This window comes from Euprymna scolopes, chromosome 19, assembly GCF_053919585.1.
Source record: "Euprymna scolopes isolate OS-2025 chromosome 19, ASM5391958v1, whole genome shotgun sequence".
Classification (NCBI taxonomy): domain Eukaryota; kingdom Metazoa; phylum Mollusca; class Cephalopoda; order Sepiida; family Sepiolidae; genus Euprymna; species Euprymna scolopes.
Genome location: NC_136500.1, coordinates 75,519,122 through 75,533,548, shown reverse-complemented (window position 1 = coordinate 75,533,548; position 14,427 = coordinate 75,519,122). Strand labels below are relative to the sequence as shown.

Here is a 14,427-nt window from a genome sequence, read left to right as displayed (position 1 = left end):
GTCCAAGATCCAGGGGTTAATACCATGCAAACAGTAAATTTGCAACGGGTTTGATTATCAAATTCGTTGTCAGCGACATTGAATACCCCCCCCCCCCAAAAAAAAAAAACTAAACAAATTACAGTGGCCGGTGTTCTGTTATAGCGTAAGGTAATATTTCCCATATTTTGGCCTTTCATAGAAATTCTGCGCGTTGTTTGATTTGATGAAGCGAGGGCCAGTTTCTGTTACTAAACTCTAGCTTTTTGGGGATAATGAAGCAATTTTCATTAAAAGTGTTTTATTTTTAAGGTACTTCTACAGTTTATCGCCGAAAATGGAGACGCTATTTCTTTCGGCACCTGTCATTAGAATCAGAGGGAGAAATCAGTATTTTAAATTATAACCGAAGTAGGAAATAAATAACAAATAAAAAATTAAACGGTAAATTTTTAGATTAGGTTCACCTCCAATTTTCTTTTAAATGACGACTTGCATAGGTTTTCGATTATGCTGAATACAAAAATCGCATTGAAATTTTGCAGAAATAAGTAGTTATCGAGATATAAAATGTTGTATTATGCATTGTATTCTTTGGCGGCCATCTTTTTACGTGCGTGCGCCATAAACAAATTTACTCCTCTATGACTGAAACTGCACGTGCGTAAAAAAGATGGCCGCCAAAGAATACAATGCATAATACAATTGTTTATATCTCGATAACTAATTATTTCTGCAAAATTTCAATGAATGCGCTTCGTATTATTCAGCATAGACGAAAGCCTATAAAAGTCGTTATTTAAAAGAAAATTGTGGAGGTATTCATAATTGATTAAACTGGGCGGAGCGGAGCGAGCGCCATTTAAAAACCAAAACATTCATTGTATAAAAATGTATCAAAATATAATTGTAAAGACATTTATTAAAAAGTCTACATAAGAAAATATAATTTTAATAAATCGTATTTTTTATTTTATTTTTTATTATTTTGTTATTTCCTACTTCGGTCATAGTTTAAAATACTGATTTCTCCCTCTGATTTTAACGACAGGTGCTCGAAAGAAATGGCGTCTCCATTTTCAGCGATAAACTGTAAAATTACCATTTTTAATTCCGTATCTTAAGACTTTAGTGATTATCTTGGAAATAGTTTCAATAAACTAATGTTTATATTTCAAGGGATGTTTTACAATTTATTTAAGTTTCAAATTTAGATGCATTTTCAAGTTTTTGGAGCCGCCGTGAAAATATTTTTCATTTTAACTTTTTTTTTTTTTTTTTTCCACGTGTAAAAACAATTTTTTTTTTTTTTTTTTTTTTTTTTTTTTAGAGATTACCTTTAATCTTTCAACAGTAATCGGAAACTTGTATAACAAAAAAAAAAAAAAAAAAAAACTGTTAATCCGGCATGGGCCCTACCAATTTTCACAGTTACATTGCGCGTACCTATTTAAAATTCCAATTCTTATTATTTCACATAAATATGGAAGTGACTTTCCGCTCCCCATGTGGGGGTACAAAATTGGTTACAGGGAAAATTATTCCCAACACGCATTTAGGTAAAAATTCACTTTTGTAAATAATTGAATTCATTCAAACATATCGCTAAAACCAAAACAAACAATATATATATACCACAACCGAATAGCGAACCTACATGTGATCAAAAGCGTTTTCAGCGGGAACAGGTTTTGGTTCAACACCGTTTAATGAACTATTTTTGTCTCACCGAATAGAACTCCAATGTAAAAAAATAAATAATAAATGATACCATTGTGTCCATACTTAAAAGATGAAATAAAATATTGAATAAATCTAAAAAATAAAATAGCGCACTTTTTTTTTTTTTTTAGATTTATTATTTGGTCGAGATATGTTTTATATGTTGAATTGTTTCATGAGTTACAAACTAAGGGACATAACTTCGAGGTCTCCAGTTATGACAGTTCAAATCTGTATTGTTAGAACCTTTCCCACCTGAACTTCTCATCGAAAATTCACGTATAATAGTTCTGTAAAGTGGAGTACGGTAAATGTGAAAATCTTGAAGTCAAGTGAAAAGAACTTAAATAAATTCCGTAATCAATCGAAACATGGATCTTTCCATAGAGGAAGAAACGTGCGAAACTGTTCCGTCACAACAAGGACGTGATATGTTGATTATCCGAGGTTATTTAATGTGGAAGAATTGTTGTGTAAAGAGAATTAAATCACCCAAGCCAACTTATTATTGGTGCTGCTCGGTTGGTAAATCTCGTTCGTGTAAAGGTCGAGCTGTGACGAGACTTTCGGACACTGGAAAGCACCTCATAATCAAATGTTCCGATCACAATCATTCCCCAAATGCGAACGAAGCGGCCAAAGTTTCGAAAATGCTAAAGAAAAATACAAAGGATACAAACAATTTACCCGCTCCTCAGCTTATGCAACCTTCTATTATGTCTATTTCTTCGGCGTTATCGCCGTCTATGGCTTCAAACGTCGACGTTCGTCAGAAAATAACCAGAATTCAACAATTTCAGCTATCTTCTGAGAGGACATTTATTCTCCCAAAAGAGGTAATACTACTACTACTTCTACTACTACTACGAATAATAATAATAATAATAATAAAAATATTGCGTTGTGGTTAAATTACATTTTTAGTGTTCAATTACTATTTCAGTCATATTGTTAGTGAAATGTCATTAAATCTTGTACAACTTAATTTTTTAGTTTAAATAATAAACATCTTTTAGTAAAAGGTGTGTGTGTATGGCCAACAAAACAAAAGGCGTGAAAATAAAAAAAATAAATATACACGCCAAATTAATGATGCTAAAGGAAAGATAAGTTCCTCTTCTACCTACCTTAATAACTTTTGTATGTTAACTTATTTTAAAGTGTTTATTTTGGAACAAAAGTAACATCTCCGTTAAATTTAAAAAAAAAAAAAAAAAAAAGCGATTTTTATATATCTGCTTGGACAAATGTAAATAATGGGTTAACTTAGCAAGTGTAGTTCCTGGGGCTGAGAAGGCTCTTCTAACGACAAACTATAGTTTGGTGGATATGTATACTAAAAGAAGGTTTGTTTGTTATATAAAAAAAAAAAAAAGAAAAAACCTTTCTTACTAGTGGAGAGTTACTATCTTAATCTTTGTTACTTTTTATGCTTTATTTTATTATTTAACCCCCATCCCCCCAAAAAAACGCACATTGTAAATAGTTGTACAACATAACAGCTAGAGATATTTTAAATAGTTTAGATCCAGAGAGTGAATGAGGTATAAACTAGTGTAAGTGTAGGGAATAAACAAAGGCCGACACCCCATCCACTCACTTTGGCCTTGTGCCACATCTTTTATAAAATATTGTAATATTCTTACAAAGATAAATAACTATTATTTTTGTTAAGAGACCAGAGAAAAGGGTCAAGAAGGAAGGTTGTTTTTTTGTTTTGTTTTTTTTCCAAGCCAGGAGCTACGCACGCACGGTGTTATCTGATTTTTTTTAACACCGTCGATAATAGCTAAAAAAAAAAAAAAAAAAAAAAATCGAAAATTAAACAAAATACTGATATAGAATTTTTCACAAATGGTGACATTTATTGGATGGGTTTCTACCAGTATCTTGTTTAATTTTCGATTTTTGAACGATTATCGAGGATACAAATGGCTAACAAAATCGCCATTTTTTATTCGTTCTAATTTAACAAACTTAACGGTATATTTTTTCCAAGTAAATAAACGGTTTAAAATAAGTTAAAACAAAAACTTATCCAGATAGGTAAAAGAGTAACTTAGCTTGTTTTGAGTAACATTTATTTGTTTATTTTATTTATTTTCACCCGTTTTTGTTTTGTGAAAAAACCCCAAAAAATTAATCCAGAAAATAAAATGTTGCGATATTTATGAATAAGTCGAGAAAAAAAAAAACTAGTTAAAGAAGATTATTATTATTATTATTATTATTATTATTATTATTATTATTATTATTATTATTATCATTATTATCTATATATTAATACGATAGCGTGTGTGTTATTTTCTGTGTCACGCTTACATCCGGGTCGTTTAATTGCTGTGTACTTCCATTTCTTGTAATAAATAATTTTGCCAAGAATTCTTCATAAGTTTCGATTTCAATTATAGCTGATGGCACTCAAATCATTTAATTTTTTTTGTAAATAGTTTTAAGAATTTTTCATAGTTTTGGTTTCGATTATAACTAATGGCACTCAATAATCTATTTTTTTTAAATAATTTTATCAAGAATTCTTCATAAGTCTTGGATTCGATTTTAGCTGATGGCACCTAAGTAATCTATTTTTTTTTTTTTCTTCCTTTTTATAAATAGTTTTATCAAGAATTCTTCATAATTTTTGGTTTCGATTTCGATTATAGCTGAAGGGACTTTAGTTTTATATATATATATATATATATATATATATATATATATTACTAGCGAAAGTACCCGTCGTTGACTGGGTTCAAAAACAGCCTACAGAAAATGGACTCTGATTTATGAAAGTATGATAGGTTATGAAAAAGAAGGCTTGTAAAGAGATAACTTCGAATTTGGAGGTATCAAAACCAAAGCAAAATATGATGAAAGTAAAAATAAAATAAATAAACCCCATAATTTAATATACCATACCTGTTTACACTGAACCACTTATCACAATATTCAGTAGATCTATATAAAAAAAAAAAACTTGTTAAACTTTGTGACATATTTCCATTCTATGGAGGTCAGGCGCGAACGAACACCCCATAATTTTATTATACCATATTTCTTCAAACTGAAACATAATTATGAAAGTATACTTACGCAGATAGATATGAAAAGTCTTTATTAAAGGTTGTGCCTATTTCCATTCTATGGAGGCCAGGCGCGAACGCAGACCCCACAATTTTATTATACCATCCCTATTTAAGTTAAAACATAATTATCAAAGTATTATGTACATCTATATCAAAAACACTTGTAAACTTTTTATTTTTTTTAATTTTTTATTTCCATACTTTGTGGACCAGGCGTGAACGCAGACCCCACATTTTAATGAATCATCATTATGCCAGATCAAACATACCCATTCCTGTGTCTCGATACATCTTCTATCATTATATGTAATCAGTTTTCTATAATAGTCAACCATATAGGAGCCTATTCGTGACCAGACACACACACACAGACGTTCAGCTTTAGGTGTGTCAGAAACTTTGTGAATAATATTGAATAATTCGACCCCCTGTCTTTCCAAGCTTATAACTACTCGAAAAATGTAATTCAAACCCTAATTTTTTTGTTTTTCTCAATTAAAGGAGCAAGGACCAAGTTTCATTTAAAAAAAAAAAAAACCCTGTTTTTTTAAAAAAAAAAAAAAAAAAAAGGTTTTAAACTTCGGATTTTACAGGTAAATTTCTAAAAAAAAAAAAAAAAACACTTTTTTTTTTTTAAATTTGAATGTATTATTTATTGATCTTTTATCTTCAATTTGTGATATATAAAACTTTGGTGAGTAAATTAATTATTTACTTTTTAATAGACATTTCAAAATGGGCGGGGGAACTTGAATTTAAAAAAAAACGTTTGTCTATTCGGTTTATTGGAAAGAGCATAAAATTTCACATCAACCTTGAAAATATCGTAAAAATAGAATCAATAGAAAAATTTTGATAGATTTTTAAAGTTTAAAAATAGAAAAACACTGAACTCGTAAAATTCACTTAATTTCATTATTGTTTTTTTTTTTGTTTTTTTTTTAATAAAAAAATGTTTCTATTACTTTTTATACAACTTTAATAGTTTATTTTGGAAGTATAATCCATAAAGAAAGTAAACAACCCACTTTTAAAAGAGAAATTACGAGTTTTTTTATATTTTATTCGCAGTTTCGTGTTAGGGGTGTCAAAAATTCCTACAAAAATTCTGATACACGTAGTTCAGCTTTATATTATAGATATATGTATATATATGTCCATAAGTTACAGATTTGGTTTCTATTCAAGCTGACGAACCCAAGTCATATAGATATATTTTTTATTTTTGAAATCGCAACTTTATAATATATAAAAATCGATAGAACATTAACTCTATAATAATATATATAAAATCTGTAAGAATTTAAATATACTTAAGCATACTTTACGACCGGGCTTTGCTGGGCGTTCATGCTAGCTTAGATAAATACTTCTGCAGTTTTAACAAAACAAAAAAGCTACAATAATATCAAAACGTCTCCATTTACACTGAACATCTACAGAATGCCAACATCAATATATTACATATGAGTCCTCTGTGGAATTTCCACAGGTTTCGCTAGTCTTAGATTAATAACTCTTTAGTTCATAATAGTCTCTTTAAAAGACTCGCCATAAATTTGAGTTATTGTTTGTTGTCATTTCACGGGGATAATGAAATATATAATTTGGTGTTTTAAATAGTATGTCTTTTTGGCACTTCTGCAGTATGTGGATGGCGACCATTGTTAGGGGGCGATAACTCCAATTTCTTCTTGGTCAAATAACCAACAAGATTTTTTTTTTTCCAAACAGAAAAATATTTGAAAACTAAAACATTTATTGTAGTCATGGCCAAAAAAATTCAAAAATAAACAAGAAACAAGTAGTTGCTTTTAAAACAAATTAAAATTTATTAAAATCCATTATTTTTTAGCAACTTTTTTTTTCCAGAAAGATAAAAGCCTGAATTTTATCATATGAAAAGCAGAATAATATAAAACTTTTTCTACGATTTTTGATAGAATTAAAACTTTTCCAAAACCGCACCATTCACAGCCATTTTCATCTCGATTGCTAAAACATTAAAATATTTTTTTAAAAAGGTTTTTGAACCAAATATGTTTTATTTGTCTTAATTAGATTTAGGATGATTTGCCATAAGAATGAATTTCAAATAATTCCAACTTTTTAGATCACTCATGCAAAATTTAAAAAAAAACGACAAAATTTAATGATAATTTAAAATTAAGTGCGGAGGGCTGGAGGGGAATAAATAAACTATATTTAGTCATGTATTTTTAATGTTTGATTTGACGATTCAGTGAAAGGTTTAATTTTTTTTTTTCATAAGCGATCAGTACCAGATCGTATTTGCAGCAAAATGCACAGTTATTCATCGATTTCTTTTTTGGTATCGATTCTTCAAAGCATTTTCTATTTAATGGTATCTTAGCAATATGGGCTCACTAAAAGAAAATTACTAATTTATTTTTCAAGGATTTAAGTATTTTTCTTAAAAATAATGAAAAATTATATATTTTTTTTTTTTTTTTTTGCTAATCTGAAAGATAACATATTCAACGAATTTCACACTTTAAAATACAAGATGAAAAATTAAACACATTCAAAATTCGGATTTTCAACCTTAAAATCTGATATGTGCGCAGTTAGTTTTTGTTTATCTACAATCTTCACCCTCCCCAAATACAATATATTTTGCTCAGTTTTGGCTGATTATTTTAAGCATATTTGTAACCACAAATAAAGAAGGGGGGGGGTAGGCAAAAAAATATATAAATATCAATTATGAAAAAAAAGTACACCATTATAAAGTTCATTCTTCACTTAATAATCGGTGAAAATGTTGTATTGATTGGATAATTACTTGAATTTTTGGTAGAATTTTAAAGAGAGACTTTGTCAAAAAATACTTACTCACTCCTTTCGTTTTGGCCGTGCCTTCATTTATTGTATAAAACTATCAATATATAATTGTAAAACATTTTAGAACAACTAATTTTAATGAAACATTTTTTTTGAATTAAAGCAACTTTGAAGGGTCAGCAACAATTTAATAATTTAAATGAAACGTATTTTCGAATAAAAGCAACATTGGATTTTTTTTCCGAAACATTTTTTTTTTCAATTAAAGTAAAATTGTCCCCTGTTCTTTGGCCAAGAAGCGCCATCTGCCGACAATTTAATGAAATGCATAAAAAAAGATGGCCATCGTTCGTATACTGCAGAAGTGCCCTCTTTTTGTGTGTTTTTAATACTCATACTTAAATTATGTATTTAGTAAGTTCTTTCGAACTAATGTCAAAACTAATTTCCCTCAATAATTTACATGACTGAAATACCAATTAACGTTTTGATTGCAAAAAATGTTTGTTTTTTTGTGTTTTAATTTAATCGGTATTTTAGCATATGTGTACATCAATTTCTCGTTTCCTACTGACTGATGTCTTCCTAAAATATGTTCTACACTATTCTTTCGTTTTATTTTTTCAAATATTTTATTTAGCTATACTTGTTTTGAATGAATAGAAGCATATTTATCCCCTTAGGTTTAGTATTAATGCAATATTTTCCGTTTGTAAAAGTATGAGATATTCATTTACAAAAAGTCCAAAATGCAGACGCACCAATAGAAAGTGGCGCTTAAGTGAATGGGATACTTTTAAATTGGATTAATGAGAGTCTGAAATATAAAGATCCCCAATCATCATTTTGTGCATACATTTAATATTGATGAGCAGTGTTGCCAGTTTAGCGGTTTTCCTGCTAGATCTAGAGATGCCGTTTGCAATCTAGCGGGTAAAATTTTGATCTAACGGTTTTAAACTCCTTCAGGTAGGAAAAAAGTAGCGTGTGTTGCTTTTGGTAACAAATATTGTGAATGGTGGTAGCCATGAAAAGTGCTGTCGACTTTAATGTAAAGTAACACACTTATTTCCAAGGCTTTTTAACAGTTTATGACTCAAGACTTGTTTTTGTTTGCTATGAGAGATAAATTCTGCACGTTTTACTTTTTAAAGTGATTTTGTGTGGTTTTACGACGTTGTAAGCCAGACATAGGATTAGGTTACCTGTCTCAAAAAGTAAGAATGTTCTAGAAATGAGAGATCATTTTAATAAAAATGTATGTGAAAAAAAAAACGATCCTCCACTTTAAATTCTATTTTTTCTGAATATTTACATGTAATTTCCTAAAAAAGCAGAATCTCATTTTTGGAGGGGGGTGTAGTTAAGGGTCCTCATCTGCTTTTAAATATAGATATAATTTATTTTTTAAATTGACAAACTTAATGTCTTCCTTGTATATACATATTCTCAAAGATTTTCGTCTTGTGCTATTTTCCCCATTTATACATTTGTGCCATTTTTACCTCCCCCTCCCCAATCTCCTTTCTAGAATGGTTTTAAAATCTATCAATTAATTCACGTATAAATTTGGTGCCTGCATTTTGCAAATCATTTTTTAAATTTTTATTTTGCAAATATTAATTTATTTGATACTTGCAAAGAATTTTTTCTGCAATATTAAATGCTTAGGTATGTCACTATTGTAATGTTTAATTTGTAATATATTTCAATTTAATATTTTATTATAAAAACTGTTTGATTTTATGATTTATTTCTTGGAAAACAAAATATACTCTCTCCAGAAAACAGATAAAGCTAGCTGATAAAATTTAAAAGCCTTTTAGGAAGTTAATCGCTTCAATATAATTCCAAAAATATATAACAGGAAAACTATTTTTAATGTATATTCATTATATTTTTATGTAGGGTAGGAAGTTAAAATATAGTGTTTTTCTTCTACAGTGATTTTTGTTTCAAATAATGGAAGTAGCATCTTTTTGCTATTTTGATATTCACACAAATATATTTATGAAAAACACAAACTAATTTTTCTTGCACAATAAAAATGCGAATTCAAAAATATTAAGTTATACGTTATGGGTTCCAATATTTTGAGAGTTAAAAAATCTGGACACTAGTGACAAATCATATTTTTACAGTATGTTTTAGAATTGCTGTCAATTTTGCTAGCTTACAGTTTGTAATATTCATTTTTGTATTAAAATTTTTTGAAAAGTTAAACCTTTACTCAAAATTCTGTTTAAACCTAAAACTTCCAGAAGAATGAAATTTAAATGTTTACTTTAAAAGTTTGTTTTAAAAATTTTTTTTCAGTTCACCATATTACAGTATATCCTAATAAAAAATGCTAATTTTTTTTACAAAATATAATATTCAATTTATTTTGTAAAAAAATTAGTAAAGAAGACTTTTGATGAAATGAAAGAATAATGTGTGATAATGCCCCATCATATGACCTTGTAAAACGCTGACATCGTGAATTCAAACATGGCCGGAAGTCTGTCGAAACAGCTCCCAGACCTGGTCGCCTCCCTTCTGCCATTGATGAGGCATCTGTCCGTCAAGTTGAGGCTGCCATTTTGGAAGATCGGCACATTACTATTCGCCAAATAGGGCAAGATGTCAAGATTAGTACAGGGTCTGTGGAAACTATCATTCATGACCATATGCATAAACTGTCGGCCAGATGGATTCCCAGGTTGCTTACACCATTCCAAAAGCGAGAACGCGTTGAGTGCTCGAGAATGAATTTGATGATGTGCCAAGAAGATGAGTCAGTTTTTCAAAAGACTGATTACACAGGATGAAACCTGGGTCCATCACTATGATCCAGAGATCAAAGCCCAGTCAATGCAGTGGAAGCACTTGAACTCACCACCTCCAAAGAAGGCAAGGGTGCAGCCTTCTGCTGGCAAGGTCATGCTCACAGTCTTCTGGGACCAGGACGGAGTAGTGATGACAGATTTCCTGGCAAAGGGTACCACAATTACAGGAGCTTATTATGCTTCACTTTTGAGGAAATTAAGAGAAGCTATCAAAATCAAGAGGGGGGGCAAAATCAGCAAAGGTACCCTCCTCCTGCAGGACAACGCTCCGGTCCACAACTCGCATGTCACCAGATCAGAAGCATGGGTGTGTGGTTATGAAATCCTCCCTACTCTCCTGACCTTGCACCCTCTGATTTTCACCTCTTCCCAGCCATGAAGTTGTTTTTGAAAGGAAAGCGTTTCCCAGATGATGCAGCCTTGATTTCTGAAGTCACGTCGTGGTTGGAAACGGTCTCCAGAGCTGCATCAAACAATGGAAGAAATGCATAACTCTGAGTGGTTCCTATGTAGAGAAAGACTAATAACTGTCAAGTTTTGTTGCTCTACTGCTATGGGAAGTGGGTCAGGAGCATTACTTATTGCACACCCCTCGTACAGGTCTTCGGGTCTGCTGAAAATGAATATCATATTCAAATTGTGGACAGACAAGTAGTTTTCTGGATATTAAAATATTTTTCAATATATTACTTAATGAATTTCAGTGTCTGTCGCCATTCTTAACATGGAGAGGAAGGGGTGTTTTCTTACATGCATGCACATTAGTATTTGTTCAGTTGGGAAAAAGAACATGGCTACCAGTGAAAACATAATGGATTGCGTTGGATAATAAAAGGTCCACATATCCAGAAAACTACTTGTCTTCAAATTTAAATCTGGTGCTAAGTACCCTCTTTTGCTTTATAAAATGTTGAAATTTCGATCAATTATAATATTTTGTTCAGATTTCTTGAAATTATATTTTGGTTTGTGGCAGATCACATACAAAAATATTTCCCTCCCATGTTTCAAGAAGACTGCATTTTTAATCTATATATTAATATGATAGCGTGTTATTTTTTGTGTCATGCTTACATCTGGGTCGTTTGTTATGTACTTTCATTTCTTATAATAAATAATTTTACCAAGAATTCTTCATAGGTTTTGGTTTTGATTATAGCTGAAGGAACTCAAGTTATATATTTATTTTTCATACGTTTTTATTTCAGTTTTGATTCAAGCTAATGCACCCAAGTCATATGCATATATTTTTGAAATCACAACTTTATAATATATAAAAATCGATAGAACATTAACTCTATAATATATACAAAATCTGCAAGAATTAAAATATCATATTTAAGTGTACTTTATGATTGGGCTTTGCTGGGCGTTCACGCTAGCTTAGATAAATACTTTTGCAGTTTTAACAAAACTACAATAATATCAGAGCGTCTCCATTTATGCTAAACATCTACAGAATACCAACATCAATAATATTACATATAAATGAGTACCCTGTGGAATTTCCACAGGTCCTGCTAGTATAAATTAATCTAAATGTGTGTTGAAAATTTTGTGAAAAATTATTGATTGTTGATTATTTGTTACATTGATTGTTGATTATTTGTTACATTTATTAAACATGTATACCTCTACACTTTAAAAATGGCCACTATGTAGGAACTTGGTTTTAAGGTGTTAATAATGTAAACAATTTTAATCTTGCATTTTCATTATTTTAAATTATTACTAGTTTATTTTAGGCTTATTTTGAATGGTACAAAAGTTATGATTGTTGCAAATAAGGGGGATACCTAATGAACAGCACAGATGTTACAAGAACAAGAGTTTTTGCTGAAAAATAGTCAAATTAAACGCATTTGTCATTAAAATTGTTACATAATCCAAATTAGTGTGCCCTCCCACATTTATTTACATTCTAATTCCATTAATATAATCTGAAACTATAGCCATGATATGGTAAGTTTTACAAAAATTTCACTGTTTTTACCCATTTTCACAGCATAAACAGACCAGTTTGGGATTGCTGTTATTAAATGGCATACAAGTTTGAAATAAAATTTACTAATGAAAAATTTACATATTTACAAACTTAACATTTTATTTTTCCAAATGATATGCGTTTCTCTTGTAAGACCTGTTTGTTGGATCTCTGAAAATAATTATTGGTTACACAGTACAATTCCTCTCTGATACAATAATGTATTTTGAAGTAAAACTTTTTTAGAATTTGAAGTAAAACTTTTGTAATATTTTGTTAAAAATTTAAGATTTTCTGAACAGCCCACTATCACTTTTATGGTTTGTTTTTTTTAGCATGATTATAAATTAAGTCTTTAACTGCATTTACATATGTAGAAAAGAGCTATTATAAAATCACATTGTAGAATGTTATAAAAAATAAGATTATATTTTTCTTGCTGTAATATTAAAAAAAAATGTGAAAACCCTTGAAGACACAAAATGCACAAGCCAGAACATCTACCTTTGAATAGATTTCTCAATTCAATCTGTAGTTGCCTAAGCGATGTGCCTTTCATGCCATCAGAGCTGGGAGAGACTTTCTCTGAGTATCCCATTCTCTTGACAGAGGCAAGTCAAGAATTTGAGAGAATAGCATTTATTCTTATCGCCATAGAGGTTGAAAAGTTCTTATAAGGTCCATGACAGGAATTAAGTCTAATCTGTAATTTCTTTTACAAGTTCCCAACTGGGAATTAACTCAAACTCCCTACAACAGGGATTCATTCGCAAAAAGTATGTTTCCAAATGTTTTTTGTTTACACAAAATTATATATTTTCACTAAATGTCCTAATATAATAATGCATTAATTATGTTCTGTGATCATTAATTAAAACAGTGAAATTTTTTGGATTTTCTGAATTTGGTGTTTTTTGTTTTATGAGGGTAAGGGCCAATGTCCAAAAAAAAAAAAAAATGGAGGTGGGGTTGATCGGCCATTCATTTTGGCCAAAACTAGTACTAGTGCTTTTGACCCAACGATTCCTTGGCTATGACCTTAAAATTTACCCAGTGGTAGGGCTCCAATTTACAATGTGTGGAGATACCCCATAGTTACTGTTACTTTGATGTCTCTGACCCAAAGTGAATGTATCTATTCAGGTCTCAACTATGATTAAATTGAACAAGCACCAATGCAAGACATCCTTGAGCAATGCCAGCTTTTATATCAGAAATCCATCTTTCTAAGCAAGCTCCACAATATGACATAAAATTACATCGCGTTGTGAAGCAGCAAATTGATGGCTTTTAAGAATGTGATGTCGCCCTTTAGTTAGCAGTATTCATAGGTGCACTCAGATCTGGAGTGGTAGAACTTGCCAAGATTTTATCTATAGTTAAATTAGAAATTATCAATTAAAGACTGAGGATCGTAAGGATTTCAAGCACCCCAAAATGAGCACTTTTTCTAACATCGAATTTTTAAAACTTTTCCGTTACAGAGTTTTATTAAATGTAAAAGTTTTACTGTTTAAAAAAAGGTTTTCCAATTAAAAATGAGTTCATAAAACATTCTCATAAGTGTATTTTTTTAACTTTGTCATTAAACAACGGAAACGGAAGCAAACAGAATTATGCAAAACTTTTTAAAAATCTAATATGTATGTGCTTGATGAAATTATAAACTCTTGAACTTATCAATCCTTCTAGATTGCAGCAATTTTTATTTTTGTTCCAATCCAGAGCAGGCCTTTAAAAAAATATATATATATACAATTAGTTTGAAGAAGTGTGAGTATACAAAACAACCATAAACAGACCACCACTATCCACTACCTGCCATCATCCAAATGTTATTTTCAGAGAATCAGTAACCCCCTGAATTTCCCAATTAACTGTTAATCATTTGAAAAAAATAAAATGTAAGTTTGTAATTCTTTTATTAATAATATTCATTTTCTTTCAGATTTGAATTCTATTTAATCACTAGCAGGCTACCTGGTCATAAAATATGTATAAATATTATATTTTAATTTATGCAGAT

The 14,427-nt window shown here is 30.0% G+C and overlaps 1 protein-coding gene and 1 long non-coding RNA gene across 10 annotated transcripts in view; one reads left to right on the top strand and one right to left on the bottom strand.

Annotated features, from left to right (window-relative positions):
- LOC145239758 (uncharacterized) overlaps positions 1 to 14,427 on the top strand; it is a 340,227-nt gene that overhangs the window by 141,743 nt on the left and 184,057 nt on the right. Inside the window, exon 1 of one of the 9 annotated variants that reach the window (XM_080103168.1) lies at positions 1,285 to 2,537. The exons of the other annotated variants lie outside the window; for them this stretch is intronic. Within the exon in view, the coding sequence (XP_079959294.1) occupies positions 2,073 to 2,537 (465 nt within the window). The 5' untranslated portion in view covers positions 1,285 to 2,072. Of the gene's footprint in view, positions 1 to 1,284; positions 2,538 to 14,427 lie in introns of those variants that run through there. 9 annotated transcript variants of the gene reach the window in all.
- Positions 1 to 14,427, bottom strand: part of LOC145239759 (uncharacterized) — a 111,572-nt gene that overhangs the window by 42,210 nt on the left and 54,935 nt on the right. The gene's annotated exons all lie outside the window — the stretch shown is intronic.